Genomic DNA, 15,534 nt, shown 5'->3' with positions numbered 1-15,534 from the left:
TTATGTTAACTATAACACTGTTTTATCTTTCACACTTATTGAGCAATCCTTGCTTTGTTTTGCCTTATGCCCCACATGCTTGGGGAAGCCAAGGAAATAGCACTCTGAACTTATGACACTGACTAGAGACCAAATATCATCTAGACTTGCTCTCTAGGACTTTTTTAGCTGGATATGTTGGAAACAATGTCAGACTGGTTTTGTGCAAAGCCTATGTTCTACCAATAAGCTGTGGCCCATTCTAGAACGCTGAATGCAATGCATTTTGGTTATGTCAAATGAAAAAGTCATGGAAATTTTCTTTTGGTGTGTTGCTTTTGCAGGAGAGGAGTCGCTCACCATTTTTGTGGACAAGCGGAAGCTGAGTAAGAGATCAGAAATCAGTGAGCCCAGCATTAACAGTACCACGGTGACTCTGGAGACACTTCACCAACTGGCTGCCTCTTACTTCATAGACAGGGACAGCACCCTGCGCAGACTTCACCATATTCAAATTGCCTCCACTGCCATAAAGGTATGGGAAAGCTCTCTGGAACCATACTACTGGTATTGAGTTTTGACTTATCCGTTATGTGTCATTTGTCCTATACAGTCCTTGTCTTGCTCATTCTCAAACAGTCCTGTGAGATCAGTGTTGTGATTCTGGTTACAGATGAATCCCAGAGATCCTCATGCACAAACCCCAGTGTTTCCATGCACACATAGGACTTATCAAAATTTCTTCTCCTGACTGCAAGTCCTCAAGTTTCATCAGAGTCCACACCAGAGGGTTCCCTGACTTTGTGATGTTGTATTCAGAAAGCATGTGGCCTTGCAGTGGGAAGCAGGGCCCAGAAACTCCAGAAAATACATGGAAGCTACTTCCACAGTTCTTCCACACACCCTCACCTGCTCAAAGCCACCTGATGAATCTTATGTTGGGGTCAGTGTTCTTACTGAGGTGATAACAAATCTCTCTGGTATTTAAAGTAAATAGCCTTGTTGTCTAAAAATAACTCATTTCAAAATTCACTTATGGAATTAACTACAAACACATGTAATAGCCATCAGATTGGGTTCTTGTGCAGTTGAGAGAGGTGTGAGGAAAAGATAGAGGGAAGTGAAGTCTATCCTATATTAAATAGCAAGTCTCTGAGTCATTCAGAGCAGTATTTATAGACAATAGCTGCTTTGTTATTCTTTCGAAAGGGATTTTTAATAAAGTTTTTCATTATTACTATTTTAAACCTTTATGCTCTAGTTTTGCCTTTTTATAACTAGTGCCTAATTAATGCCATTATTATCATCATCTACAAGTAAGTGGGCTTTTCATATAGAATTTGTGATACAGTTGCCAGGTTTGTCATACAGCTAACCTGAAACAAGTTAGTTTGAGTCCAATTTGAAAAATCCCAATGAAGCTCAGTTGAACCCAGTTTGTTCTGTACACCTCACTCTGTATACTGTGTTGAAAAGGTGCATATACACCTTTGCCAACTCCACATGCCATAGAATCAATTTATGGAATTTATGGCAAAAATATGTAATGACCATCATCAGTCCTGGCTCCTTGGTGGCCCTAGTTCTAGGGCATCAGAAGGAGAAGGCATAGGGCGCTGAAATGAAGTCTCTGTTCAACAACAGAAAGTCTCCCTGTTGTTCAGAGCATGTTTTGCCAGATTCCAAGGCCAAGCTCCGCTTAGAGAATTGTGCCCACTTTCAGCTAATTAACTCTCCTTCTTTGCCCCAAAATGACCCTAGTTTTGCCCTGCAGCACAGGTCTTTAGAAGGGTTACTTAACACTAATCTCAGTATCTCCAGCAGTCTCAAAAGTTCATTCACACATCATTCCATCATCAGTTCTATTAGCCATCAAGCCAGTCTCCCTTCCTCAAGCTTTCCTCCTTCTACTACCCACACCAAACTCTCCCTTCATCAGGTGCTTTTATGCCTGAGGTCCCTATTGCCTTCACGTGGCTGCAGCTGTGCAGCACATTCCCTGCTGAATGCCCAGGCCTTAACCCTTAAAAGGGTCACTGCTGACACCACATCCTATCTCCTGGAGGTATCTTGCACATTTCCATTACAGAGCAGCAAGCCAAGTCTGACTTAACTCAGCCTCTCACATCAATGCAAGGAAGCTTCCTTTGTTTATGGGGCAATTCTCTGTAATTTTCCTTTTTGATTAAAGTTAGTTGCTGCTACATAGGCTCAGTTGCCACCTGACATTCCTTAGGTCAGCATATCTAAAAGTGTTCACATAGGAGGCTTGGGGCTCCCTGAGACCCCTTCAGGGTATCCACATGCACACCATAAGTGGCCGCTATCTGTCCCCTGCCCGGTTCGTTCATCTGTCCCTCAAACCTCCCTTGCTTTGTGGCTCTCCTTCCTAATTCCTTTCCTGTTCTGACTCTTTGCTGATATTCATCATTGGACTTGGTGCTCTGTCACTCTGTCCATGCATCACCGACTCTGCACATACACAAATGGGGCTCCCTGGGACTCCTTTTAGAGCTCTCAAGAACAAAAGGTTTGAAAACGGCTGCCTTAGCTCATCCTTATTTGTTACTCTCACTTGGAAATCACTGTATTTCTTCTTCCATGGAGCTCAAGTCATCATACCCAACCAGAAGAGACCCTACATTTTTGCCCAAGGATACTTTGATGTACGTTATCTAAGTGGTATGGAAGTTGCTTCCTTATGTTTCTGTCCAGCTCCACTGTGGAATGTGTTCAAGAGTCCTGGACCAAATGGTAGGCTTTTTGTCTGGACAACACCTGCCAAGTACAGAAATCGTGAATGCTTGGTGAATCATCCTTAATGTCTGGCTGTCAGGCCCAGCTCCTGTTAAGCTGGTGGGGAGAGAATGGCAAGAACAAACCATGGCCAGCAAGAGCAGTCTCTCACTTACTCAGCCCAAGAAGCATATCTGATCTGGAAGTCTTTATACGGATTGAAGAATATTTTTCTTGCTGAATGGTGAAAAGAGACATCTTTGGCTGGTGTGGCTCATCTCACTGCAGTTCCTTTTAGCCCTAGCTGACACGCCTGAAGTTTCCTTTTCCTGATTCACTGCGGGCTGTTGTCCTGACCCCAGAGAAAGTTTGGTTTTGAGATATTTTGCTTAGCACTACTTTTTGTGCAAAACAGCATGCAAGTATCTGACAGAAAGCCTGTATCAATTACTGTCTTATATATAAAATACCCTAATAGTGGTTCAGTAGTCTTTTTAACATATTTATTGCTCCGTTTGAAGTGGTTCCATTTGTTTGTTGAAATCAATTCTCTTTGTGCCTGAGGTGCCTCTCTGGCAACTTGCCTGAAGCCCGAGGGTTAAATTCAGTTTACGCATACATTTACAAGAATGGACAACCTGCCATTTTGAAAACTTGAAACATCTAACATTGCTAGGCTTTTATGCCCACTTCAAAAGCTTTTAGACCTAAAAAAAATCCAGCACATTTCTGAATTAGAGAGAAAATTCTTCTCATGTTGACGGCAGGAAGAAAAATGTTCACACCCCTGTCTCATTCTTTTGGCTGGTTAATAGGTTGATGAAGCAGTCATGTGCCTTGGGTAGCTTTTCTAAATGGAAACATCAAAGGAAAAAACTACCCCTGTTTGGGGGGATCCCTGTAATGCCATTCATTCAGCAAGACCATACAATGTTGGCTTTACTCATGCTGATGGATTCTTGGAAGACAAATCTATCATGATGATGACACACTATCCCCAGGTTCAGAGGCAGGATGCCTTTGAGTGACCAGTTGCAGGGAATTAATGCCAGGTGAGGGGTGTGCCTTTATTGCCTTTTTGTGGGCTTCCCAAAAGCAGCTGGAGGGCCACCGTACAAAACAGGAAGCCAGACTAGTTGAGCCTTTGGTCTCATCCAATGAGACCCTTATTATGTGTTCTTATTAGAGGTGTCGCTGAAGTTCTCTAGGTCCTGGCTCAGAAACAAATTCTGGGAGTTTGAAATTACCCTCCCACCCCCCAAGATCTCGAAGCTTGAAGACACTTAGTCCCACTTCACCGGCTCTCCCCATCAGCCTTGCTGCCTCCCTGAAAAATACATCTTTTGCTTACTCAGACACCAATGGGTAGTTCCTTTCCTCCCTCCTTCTTTCAGAGTGAGCAGTGAGATTAAAGTGTGTTGCGCAAGGTGCTTTCCCCCCATTTTCTCCAAACAAGAAGAACGAACGGGAAAGGAGCTTATGGACGTTGTCATTTTTTGGAAGGGCTACTTCCATTGCAACTCGGGCAAACAACTTTCCTACAACGCTAAGGAGAGAGATGCCACGGTAGTTGTTGCAGTCACCCCTGTCGCCTTTGTTCTTGTACAGCGTGATGATGTTTGCATCCCTCATGTCTTGAGGTACTCCACCTTCTCTCCAGCAGAGACAAAGGATTTCATGCAGCTCAGTGATGATGATCTCTTTGCAGCACTTTAGGACTTCAGCAGGGATGCTGTCTTTTCCAGGTGCCTTGCCAAAGGCAAGGGAGTCCAGGGCCACATGAAGTTCTTCTAGGGTTGGTTCACTGTCAAGCTCCTCCAGCACAGGCAGGCACTCAATGTTGTTCAGCGCTTCTTCGGTGACTACATTTTCTCTGGAATATAGCTCAGAGTAGTGCTGCACCCAGCGTTCCATCTGCTGCGCCCGATCCTGGATGACCTCGCCTGTGGCAGACTTCAGAGGGGCAATTTTCTTCTGTGTTGGACCTAGGGCCTGCTTGATACCATCATACATCCCCTTGACGTTGCCCGTGTCAGCTGCTATCTGTATCTGGGAACAGAGCTGGAGCCGCTCCAGGTACTTGCAGAGAGCGTTTATCCAGAATCACAGTGTGGATTCCGAGCCAACAGGTCCACCACTGATATGGTATTCTCCCTTAGACAACTGCAGGAGAAATGCAGGGAACAACGACAGCCACTCTTTTTAGCCTTCATAGATCTCACGAAGGCTTTCGACCTGGTCAGCAGGGACAACCTCTTCAAGATTCTCCCCAAGATTGGATGTCCACCCAGGCTCCTCAGCATCATCAGATCCTTCCACAAGGACATGAAGGGCACTGTTGTCTTTGATGGCTCCACATCAGACCCCTTTGACATCCGAAGCGGCGTGAAGCAGGGCTGTGTTCTTGCACCAACCTTGTTTGGGATCTTCTTCGCTGTCCTGCTGAAGCAGGCCTTTGGAACTACAACAGAAGGCATCTATCTCCGGACCAGATCAGATGGAAAGCTCTTCAACCTCTCCAGACTGAGAGCAAAGTCCAAAGTCCAGCTGAAATGTCTGCGTGACTTCCTCTTTGCCGACGATGCAGCTATCACTACCCACTCTGCCAAAGATCTCCAGCAGCTCATGGATCGTTTTAGCAAGGCCTGCCAAGATTTTGGACTGACAATCAGCCTGAAGAAAACACAGGTCATGGTTCAGGATGTGGACTCACCTCCCTGCATTACAATCTCTGCGCATGAACTGGAGGTTGTCCATGACTTTGTGTACCTTGGCTCAACAATCTCCAACACTCTTTCTCTTGATACCGAGCTAAACAAACGCATCGGTAAAGCAGCTACCACGTTTTCCAGACTCACAAAGAGAGTCTGGACCAACAAGAAGCTGACGGAACATACCAAGATCCAGGTCTACAGAGCTGGCGTCCTGAGTAAACTTCTGTACTGCAGCGAGTCATGGACTCTTCACTCACAACAGGAGAGGAAACTGAATGCTTTCCACATGCGCTGCCTCCGACGTATTCTCGGCATCACCTGGCAGGACAAAGTTCCAAACAACACAGTCCTGGAACGTGCTGGAATCCCTAGCATGTATGCACTACTGAAACAGAGACGCCTGCGTTGGCTCGGTCATGTCGTAAGAATGGATGATGGCCGGATCCCAAAGGATCTCCTCTATGGAGAACTCGTGCAAGGAAAGCGCCCTACAGGTAGACCACAGCTGCGATACAAGGACATCTGCAAGAGGGATCTGAAGGCCTTAGGAGTGGACCTCAACAAGTGGGAAACCCTGGCCTCTGAGCGGCCCGCTTGGAGGCAGGCTGTGCAACATGGCCTTTCCCAGTTTGAAGAGACACTTGGCCAACAGTCTGAGGCTAAGAGGCAAAGAAGGAAGGCCCATAGCCAGGGAGACAGGCCAGGGACAGACTGCACTTGCTCCCAGTGTGGAAGGGATTGTCACTCCCGAATTGGCCTTTTCAGCCACACTAGACGCTGTTCCAGAACCACCTTTCAGAGCGCGATACCATAGTCTTTCGAGACTGAAGGTTGCCAACTATATATTTCCATTGCAGTAATTTAAAAACCTCATACAGGGCCTATAGACACAAATAACTACACTGGGAGGAAGAGGTTAAATTTTACTTATTTTTATTTATTTATATCTTTATTTATTCTTGAATTCCACCTTTTCCTTTAGATGACTAACAGCCCAATCCTATTTCCACTTACCTGAGAGTAAGCCCCATTGACTCTAATGGGACTTACTTCTGAGTAGACAGGCATAGGACTGGACTGTATGGCAAGCTCACAGTGAAACTGAACAGTAACTGATCAAAACAATAACATCAGAAAAAAAGATGAATCAACTATAACAAATAGAACAATTTTTGTTGTGAGCTACTTCACTGCAGGCTTTGTGTTTCTATGGATACACGTGCCTTTTTGTATGTGTGTGTATGTTTATAAATTTTTGATTCTTTTAAACTAAGTGGGTTTCCATGGGATTATTCTTACTAATATAATAAATAATTATTATCAAATTTATTATTATTATTATTATTATTATTATTATTATTATTATTATTATTAACAGTATTTATATACCGCTTTCCAACTAAAAGTTCACAAAGCGGTTTATAAATTTAGTATATTTATATTACACCCTTCCTCCGTAGTAGTCAGGAAACAACATGAAACTTTTATTCATTTTATTCTCTCAACAACTGTGTGAGGCATTGCGAGAGAGAGTGCCTGGCCAAAGTTACCCAGAGTGGTGAGGTGGGGACCTGAGCCACAGAGACCCCTATCCAAGGCCAGCACACTGAGCACTACACAACACAGCCAGAATAATAATTATTAAGAATACTTATATACTGCTTTTCAACCAAAAGTAGTTCACAAAGCATTTTAGGGTGCAATCCTGACTGCGCCCTATCCCGGCCCGAGTCTCTTGGGCCGGCCTGGGAGGGTCGCAAACATGCCGTAAAACACGTTTGCGCCTCCTCGGGAAGAAGCCATGCCGGCACTCCAAGAAGCATTGGCCTGCGGAGGCTGACGGAAGCCTCCACGCCAGCTTCCCCCCAGCTCCTTGCGTCGGTTCGGATGAGCTGATGCAAGGACGAAAGGTAGGTGTGGGGGGGGGCAGGGAGGAGGAGGGAAGGAGGCATTCCTGGGCGGGGGGTGGGAGGGTGATGGGTGGCCCTGTGGGCGGGGAGCGGGATGCGGGGCTGGGATCTGGCAGTTATGCCAGATCCCAACCCCCGTCCCTGGGGAGAACGGAGCGGCTTCAAGCTGCTCCGCTCTCCTCGGACTTGTGCCACCTCAGGAGGTAGTGCTAGTCTGAGGAGACCCATAGGCGCCAGCCTCTGGCTAAGCCACTGCTGGCCACAATCCTGCACTGGATACAGCGCAAGTCTCCTGGCTTACCTGTTCCAGCGCAAGCTAGGATTGTGCCCTTACGTAACTAAGTAGATAAGTAAATATTCCATCTCCCAAAAGGGCTTTGAAAAAAAGAAGATGCAAAAGGGACTGTAGCAACAGCAACTGGAAAACATGCCATGCTGGGGTGAAAAGGGACAGTTGCCATATAAGAGGAGCATCACCTAAAAGGTGCTTCTTTGAGAAGATCAGGAAGGACAGGCAAGGTTGTTTTATGACTCAGTCCTAGAACTCCATGCAGTGATGTGGCAGCGGAGTGGGCTCCGCTGTATCCTGCAGCAGATTTTTGGCTGCTGGAGGTCTCCTTGGGGTAAGGCGTAAGCCCCAGCAACCATTCTCAGTCAACTTGGACCTGTGCCAACTCAATCACTGGCACAAATCCAAGTTGATCTGTGAAAATGAATCAGGCCCAGGAAGGGATTCAGGATTCAGCATGCACTGCTGTCGCCAAATCTAACCCTCCTGGGCCTGATCTAATAGTGCAATCCTATGCATGTCTACTCAGAAGAAAGCCCTACTGAGTTTAACCCATTTCTGCCCAGCCCACAGGTGTACACATTTGATCCCTGTTGCGTATATGCAACGTTGGGCAAACATGGCTTAATGGAACTTGCTGTCTGGAAACTGTATTGGATTGCAGTCTAAGGGCCCAATCCCATCCAACTTTCCAGCGCTGGTGCAGCCATGCCAATGGGGTTTACGCTGCATCCTGTGATGGGGGAGCAGTTACAGAAGCCTCCTCAAGGAAAGGGGATGTTTGTTCCCTTACCTTGGGTCTGCATTGCAGTTGCATCAGTGCTGGAACTGATGCAACTGCTTTGGATAGGATTGGGCCGGAAGATGGGTTTATTCAGGAACAGGTGGTCCTGAGGTTGAACCCTATTATTAGCCCATGGAAACATCCAAGGTTTTTACACTGGAGCTTACATTCTCCAGAGGCAAGATCCTGATTGTGAACTGGACTGCATACTGAATCAGACCCTAATGTACATGCTCACCAGACCTCTGAATATCATGCTTAGTTCTACACAACAAACCAGATCCATCATGGGCTGTCGAATCAGTGGAGTTTCATTCTTACCACATCAAGCTTTTAAAAGGAAATAGCAGGCATGAGAAATGACATGCTGTGATGTCTCACTGTGATTGGAGTGTAATGGATGTTGGAGTTCTGGCAACAGCAGCTTGTCAGTAGCACAGAGTAAAGTGGTTTCAAAATAAGCTAACTGCAAATGTAGAGATCTCCACAGTGCTTAGATAAATGCCATGTATTTTACCCCAAGCCCATAATCCTATAAATATGTGAAAGGACATAGTAGACCTGAAAGGTTTTTCTATTGCTTCTGCTTTTAAAAAAAAAAAAATGGGAGAGAGAAAAATGGACTGTAAAAAAAAATTGGCCCTGGTGGATCATGAATCATGGACAGAAGGTACTGCTAGAGCCCTCAAAGCCATTATTGTCACATGTGTAAACATAAAATCAGCAACAATATATCATCTGTTAAGTAGCTTGGTTTGGGGGGGGGGGGGAGAAAATCCCAAGTACCATTTTCTTTCTTTTTCACTGGTCCCAAGTAATATGTGGAAGCAACACAGAGTTGGGGGAAGGAAAAAACGGGAAACCTTATTTCTTTTCCACTCCTAAACATTTATCTGCGTTTTATAAACTTAAAGGTTTCAGATTTGGGGCTGGTTACTAGTTCTGACCCTGGAACGTGTAGGCCCAAATCCTAACCAACTTTCCAGCACTGGCGTAGCTGTGCCAGTGGGGTATGTGCTGCATCCTGCAGTTGGGTGGCACTCACAGAGGCCTCCTGTAAGTAAGGGAATGTTTGTCCTCCTACCTAGGAGCTGTGTTGCCCTTACCTTGGTGCTGGAAAGTTGGTTACGATTGTGTCCTCTTTACTATATATTGAAGGAGAGAGATGAATTCTCCTTCTCTAGAGCAAGGAGGGGAGTTTTCTAACCTCATGGCACATATCCCTCCAACTCTAATCCCGCATCAATTGTTAGGAGCTTAAATAGTCCAATTTCCTCCTTTCTGCCTCTACTTCCCTTTCTTTTCCCCCTACAATCCACATCACCAGGATTCCATAACTTAGGGCCCAATCCCCTCCATGGAACATCTCTTCCCCGCTTAACCCCATGCCTTTGCTTACCTCTCCGCTGCTCAGTGGTCTGCGCAACTGTCGAGCGGCGGAGGTTGGGTGCACGCCCGGCGGTAGCCCGGCACCGGCTAGTGCTGGGCTACCACCGGCCCTCGCCCTGCATTAGGGCCTCCAAACGTCCCTTAAGGTATGTTTGTGACAGTGCGCAGCTGCTCAAAGTGTGCAGGATGCAGCGACAGCCATTTTCAGTGCTGCCGGAGCCCTGCACCTCGGGCAGCTCAGGATTGGGCTGTTAGACACCAACCCTATCCTCCTTCCTCCCTTCGATGCAGCTGTGCCAAGAAGACACTTGCTGCATCTAGTGGAGGAGGGGTGAATCTGGAGGCTTCAGAGGGGGACAGGGGAATTATTTCCCCTTTACACCCTCCCCATAAGCCTCTTACTTTGGACCTTTGGACTCTGAAGCTCATGCATGTCCAAGGAGAAGAAAGGGGCAGGGAGGTTTGAAAAAGGGGATAAGATCTGACATGTGCCATTGCCACTAGATCCACTCTCTCCCACTGTGTCACTTTTGCCCCCTTCCCAGTTTCATTCCCTCTCTGCCTTCTATTGCTGTCTTACCTTGTCCAGAAGGTGTGGTGTAATATGTTGGCAGGTTGTGGCACTACCTCCTCTAGTGGCAATGCTCACTAAATGGCTACAGATGGAGTGCTGTGTACTTGACCAGCAGCAATTTTATGACAGCAGAACTCTGATCCGCAGATACCTGAATCCACGGATACAGAATCTGCAGATATGGTGGCCCCCTGTATTGATTTCTGCATATTCAGGGGACACCTTTATTACTCTGTGTTAAAAATATATTAAACACTCCAAAAATGACCAAGCACACATCTGTGAGTTTCCAGTTCATAGAACATCAAGAACACTCACAGCCCAATCCTGTGCAGGATTGGACTGCCACATGTAAGTTTTTATGACAGCAGAAATCTGTTCGGCTGTTGTAAATATGTACACATGGCAATTCACATTAGGAGGCCTAGTGAAGCCCCGGAGGTGACGTTTTTAATGCCTTATAAGGCATTAGAAATTTCCAGTTGCTCTGTGAAACCGGAAGTCACATGTTTTTAACTGCTGAGCGCAGTCTGAGCTTTGCAGAGGCCGCTCAGAGGACCCTCCAGATGTGAGGAAAGCAAAGTTCCCCTCAGTTCCAGAGGGTGGGGGGACAGACGTTCGCCTGTATCCACAGTTCCAGGTAACCACAGGAGGTTTCAGAATGGAACCCCCATGGATATGAGGGCATACCTGTACATTATTTTTGAGTGGCCCCATTTCTCACTTTACCACCCAGGTTTGTTCCTCAAGGGAATGATGATGATACTTGAAATGTTTACTGCTACCAGGAGATGGAGACCTTTTTATGGTCTTACCAGAGTTCTTAATCATTAAGGACCACAATCCTTTTAAAGTCTTTTATGTTGAGGTTCTTTACAATGGAGATTATAAAAAAATGCTCTGGTTGTTTTGCATTGTTAGTAGTACCATAGAAATGGAACTGGTCTGTTTGTCTTTCCATAGGCCACTTTTGGCCTTACTGGGAAATTACATGATTATTGTTATACACTGCTTTTCAATAAAAGAAGGTTCATGAGTCATTTACATTACTAAAGGGAAATTTTTTTCTTTTTAAGTTTCCCTGTCCCCAAAAGGGCTCACAGTCATATAAAGGTATGTGCTTTCAGGACAACTGACAGCAGAGGAGGGATAGAAAGTGGCATGGTAAATTTCATGGCATACATTCAGTTGTTAAAACATGGAGGAAAAGCAAGAGGAAGTAAGGTGGAATGAGGCATAGAGCAGAGGAAGTGCTGTGATAAGGGAAAGTGGATAGGAGCAGTGGCATCACTGGGGTTCACGTCACCTGGTGCAGGATGCCAGCGCGTCACCCCCCATGCAGTGGGCGGGGCAACACCCCAGGTGGTGGGTGTGGTGATGTAACATCACTCCGCCCCCACTGGTTTTTTGGCTGTACCTTTTGATAGAACAAAGATAGAACACATTCTGCATGAGTTTGCGCATTGATTTATATATAACATGATGGTTTTATTCCTCCAAACTGTGATTTTAGTTATTTTGGTCACTAGTGGTGTCACACACACCCCAAGGGTGTCAACTTACTAACACCTTATTGCAGCAGTTCTCAAACTTTTAGCACTGGGACCCACTTTTTAGAATGACAATCTGTCCAAGACCTACCAGAAGTGATGTCATGGTGGAAGTAACATCGTCAGGCAAATTAAAATAAATAAGTATAAATAATTAAAGTAAAACAAATAGTTAAATAATCACAAGCCAGCCCTGTTCCACCAAGTGAATTTCCTCTGTAGCCTGTTTGCAATAACTCCCCCCTTTCAAAATCAGTCAGGTTTTCAGCCCTACCCAGTGCCCAGTTCAATTTAAGAACTTCTGTTTAAACCAGATCACTGTCAGGATCCACCTGGCTTTGCAAGTCTCAAAAAGGTTCACCTTATCAGCTGAAGCCTCTGTTTTGATCCTTTTTAGGTGGGGGGGATGCCTTCTGGAGCACTTGTTGAGCTCCAGGTGCATAGGATCAGGACCATTCTGGTAGCCTTGCACTCTCCTTCACCTGATCTTCTACACCAGCCAAGGCACATTTGCTTACTCGCAAGTAAACATGACAGTGTGGCTTAATTTTGCTTTCCATAGGGCTCAATACATTCATCAGCTTGGAGGGAAGGACTTCCTTCTCAGGTGTTTTTGGGGGCTGTATTCATTGGATCAGGACCATTCTGGTGTTGTTGGATTCCTCTCAGCCTGCCTTTTCCAACAGTCTAAGGCAAGTTCACCTACTCATGAGTAAATGCGCGATACAGCTCACTTTCACTTTCCATAGGGATCCATGCATTTTCTCTTTCCGGTGTTTTGGCCAGAGATATTTCACTCTGCTTTTTGCATTGCATTCCGCTCGAAATTACGCATCCAATGGTATATAATATGATGGGGTTACTCCTAACCACCACAATTTTAGCATTTCACCCCCCTGTGCGTGTCACCCCCCTGTGCGCTTCACCCGGTGCGGCCTGCACCCCCCGTACTCCCCTAGCGATGCTACTGGATAGGAGAATGGGAAACTGACAGGAGCCACTAAAAATTGTGGAGCTTGGCCATAGTGTCCAGCAGACTTTACCTTATGAAGGACTCCTAGTCCTAGAGACTGTTCAAATTATGCAGATGTAAGCCTTAAAAAAAAAAAAAAAAAAAAAAAAAGCAGCAGCACTGCTATGACCTGAGGTTGGGTTGTGACCTACTTCTGGGTCCTGACCCACCCTCTGAAGACCTCTGCCATAAGGACTGGATTCCTTGAAGCTCAGCATTTCCTTCAGTGATCCTGACTACACAATATGTGATTGCACAGCTTCCTACTTGGTATGCAGATTTGCAAAGGAGCATAATTGCATTTTTCCCCAGAAGCTTTGAGGATGCAGCAAGAAATGATGCTCATTTTCCCAACTTGACTTTTTCAATGCTGCTCTTAATTTGTAACAATAAGCAGTGACTCAGACATTGCAGATAATAGAGAAAACAGTCCAAAGAGCACCATTTGATTTTCCACACACACACCCCCACGAAGTCCTCCCTTCTCTGTCTTTATAAGTTAGTCTATTTATGAGAAAGTTATTCAGAGGAAAATTCTCCAGCCGAAATATGACATTTGGAGCTATATTGATCGGTGTGTGTTCAGTGTAAGAAATAAATAAAGTACATTAATTCAAACATTGTAATTTACATCCTCAGCCACCGTGTAATTGTAAGCCCTATGGAGCTGCAAAGGAAACTAAATACCCTTCTAATAATTTGGAAGCTTTGCAGCTTTTAAAAGATCCCAAAGCCTGTACTGATATACTGGTTAAAATTAATCCCGCATTTTGCAGTGGAAGAATGTTTTTGCTTGCCGAGGACTGCCTAAGAATAAGGTTTAGGTGGCTGCTTCGGATTGCTGAAGAAAGACTGAATTGCTATTTAAAAATAATAAGTAGTCATTTCCTTCAAAAATTGCCCCATTCTTCCCATTTCCTCAGTAGCCTGCCATATTACTAGCCAGCGGCCAGAGGGGAACCCCCTTTCCCCATCTTTCTCCTTGTCTCTCTCTGACAAAACTAATTTATATTAATGATATGTATATCTTTTAAAATAGAAGTGGAGGTCATTTGGAATAGGGATATTTCTGTCTTGCTGAAAATTGCATTTTGGGGACATTTGCTGCCAAGAAGGACACATCATTTTTTTAAAAATGCATTTTCTGAGTGGTTTGTTTTCATCCTAGCATCAGTGTTGAACTGTGCCATGCTCAAAGTGTTGACTGGCTTGTTATGGCTTAATGCTGATCATTATTCCTCTGTCAACTGAGCAGCTTGCTTCGGCTTATCCTTGCTCCCATTTGAGTGGTGACTGGTTTGCCATTTCTCCTCATTGTTCCCTGTCAAAGGGTTGACTGGCTTGCTGTTGTGCTTGGTGTTGGGTCAGAAGACAGGCCTGTGGGCTCCTGTTGCCATTCTGTAACATTGATTCCCAGTCCCGTTCTGTGCAAAGTGAGGTGTGTCTAAGCCCACTGATTACTGATGAGTTTAGGTGTCCTAACTATGCAAAGAATCAGGCTGTAAACTGTAAAACATCTCACACAACAAGCCTTTGCTTTATTTTCTTTTTTATAAGTACAAAATTGCAGGTGTTTATTTAGGTTCTTGTCTGGAGATAGTGACAGAACCTGCTGCTGATCTACTCACCCATGAAGGGAAGGCCAGTATCCCATATTGCAGGTCTAAAGGACTGTGGATTGCCTCAGGTTCATACTCTAGCTGAGGCAGGATTTGAATTTGGACTTTCTCATTTCAGTTCAGTCTCTTGGCCATTATTCTGCACTAGCTTTTCTGGACTGGAATGCCCAGGATTTTTTCATCAAATTATCGCTGGTGGTCAAGGCTTGACCCACTGATGGAGCCTGATAAAGTGACTGCCTCAGGCAACAGATTGGCAGGAGACAGTGGATGGGCAAGAGTGTCCTGCTCACACTCTGTGCATGTCCGCCACTCCTGCCAGTCGGACACTTCTTCAGGTAGCCCATCCAAGATGTCCTTTATCTGGCTAATTGTGTCTGCTAGACAAACCCAACAGGTGGCACCACTGCTCCTACTCTTTATCTTCCTGCTCTCCAGTTTTTAAAAGGTAGAGCCTGGGGAAGAGGGAGTAAGTAGTGGCCTAGAGTGTCTCCTGGAAACACTGTAGACTGCCACTCTATCATCCTAGAGAAAAACAACAGTGGCAAAAAAGTGGGAGGTGCACGTATGCATATGAAGGTGGGAGCAGTGACTTGGCACTTAAGGCATGGGCGATGTTTCTGTGTTTTTGCAGTCCCTGATCAACAGTGTTCCTGCTAGATCAGCAGTGGTCATCTCACAACATAATCCTATGCAGACTTACCTGGGAGTAAGCCCCACTGAACACAGTGAGACTGAGAGCCCAATCCTATGCATGTCTATTCAGAAGCAAGCCCCATTGCAGTCAATGGGGCTTACTCCATGGTAAGTATGGTTAGGATTGCAGCCTAAAATCCCAATCCTAGGCTTATCAACTCAGAAGTAAACCACATTATAGTCAAAGGGGCTTATTCCTAGGTAAGTGAGGATAGGATTGCAGCCTTACTTCTCAGTAGACATGTCTAGGCCTGCACTGTTAGAGCCCAATCCTATGCCTGT

The 15,534-nt window shown here is 45.4% G+C and overlaps 1 protein-coding gene across 2 annotated transcripts in view; it reads left to right on the top strand.

Annotated features, from left to right (window-relative positions):
* The window catches only part of BRINP3 (BMP/retinoic acid inducible neural specific 3), a 259,826-nt gene that overhangs the window by 155,527 nt on the left and 88,765 nt on the right, over positions 1–15,534 (top strand). For both annotated transcript variants that reach the window (XM_066624973.1, XM_066624974.1), the window contains one exon: positions 324–514. In XM_066624973.1, the coding sequence (XP_066481070.1) occupies positions 324–514 (191 nt within the window). The remainder of the gene's footprint in view (positions 1–323; positions 515–15,534) is intronic.

Source organism: Tiliqua scincoides, chromosome 4 (genome assembly GCF_035046505.1).
Source record: "Tiliqua scincoides isolate rTilSci1 chromosome 4, rTilSci1.hap2, whole genome shotgun sequence".
Lineage (NCBI taxonomy): Eukaryota > Metazoa > Chordata > Lepidosauria > Squamata > Scincidae > Tiliqua > Tiliqua scincoides.
Note: the sequence above shows the minus strand (reverse complement) of the source record. Positions and strands in the feature narration are given on the sequence as shown.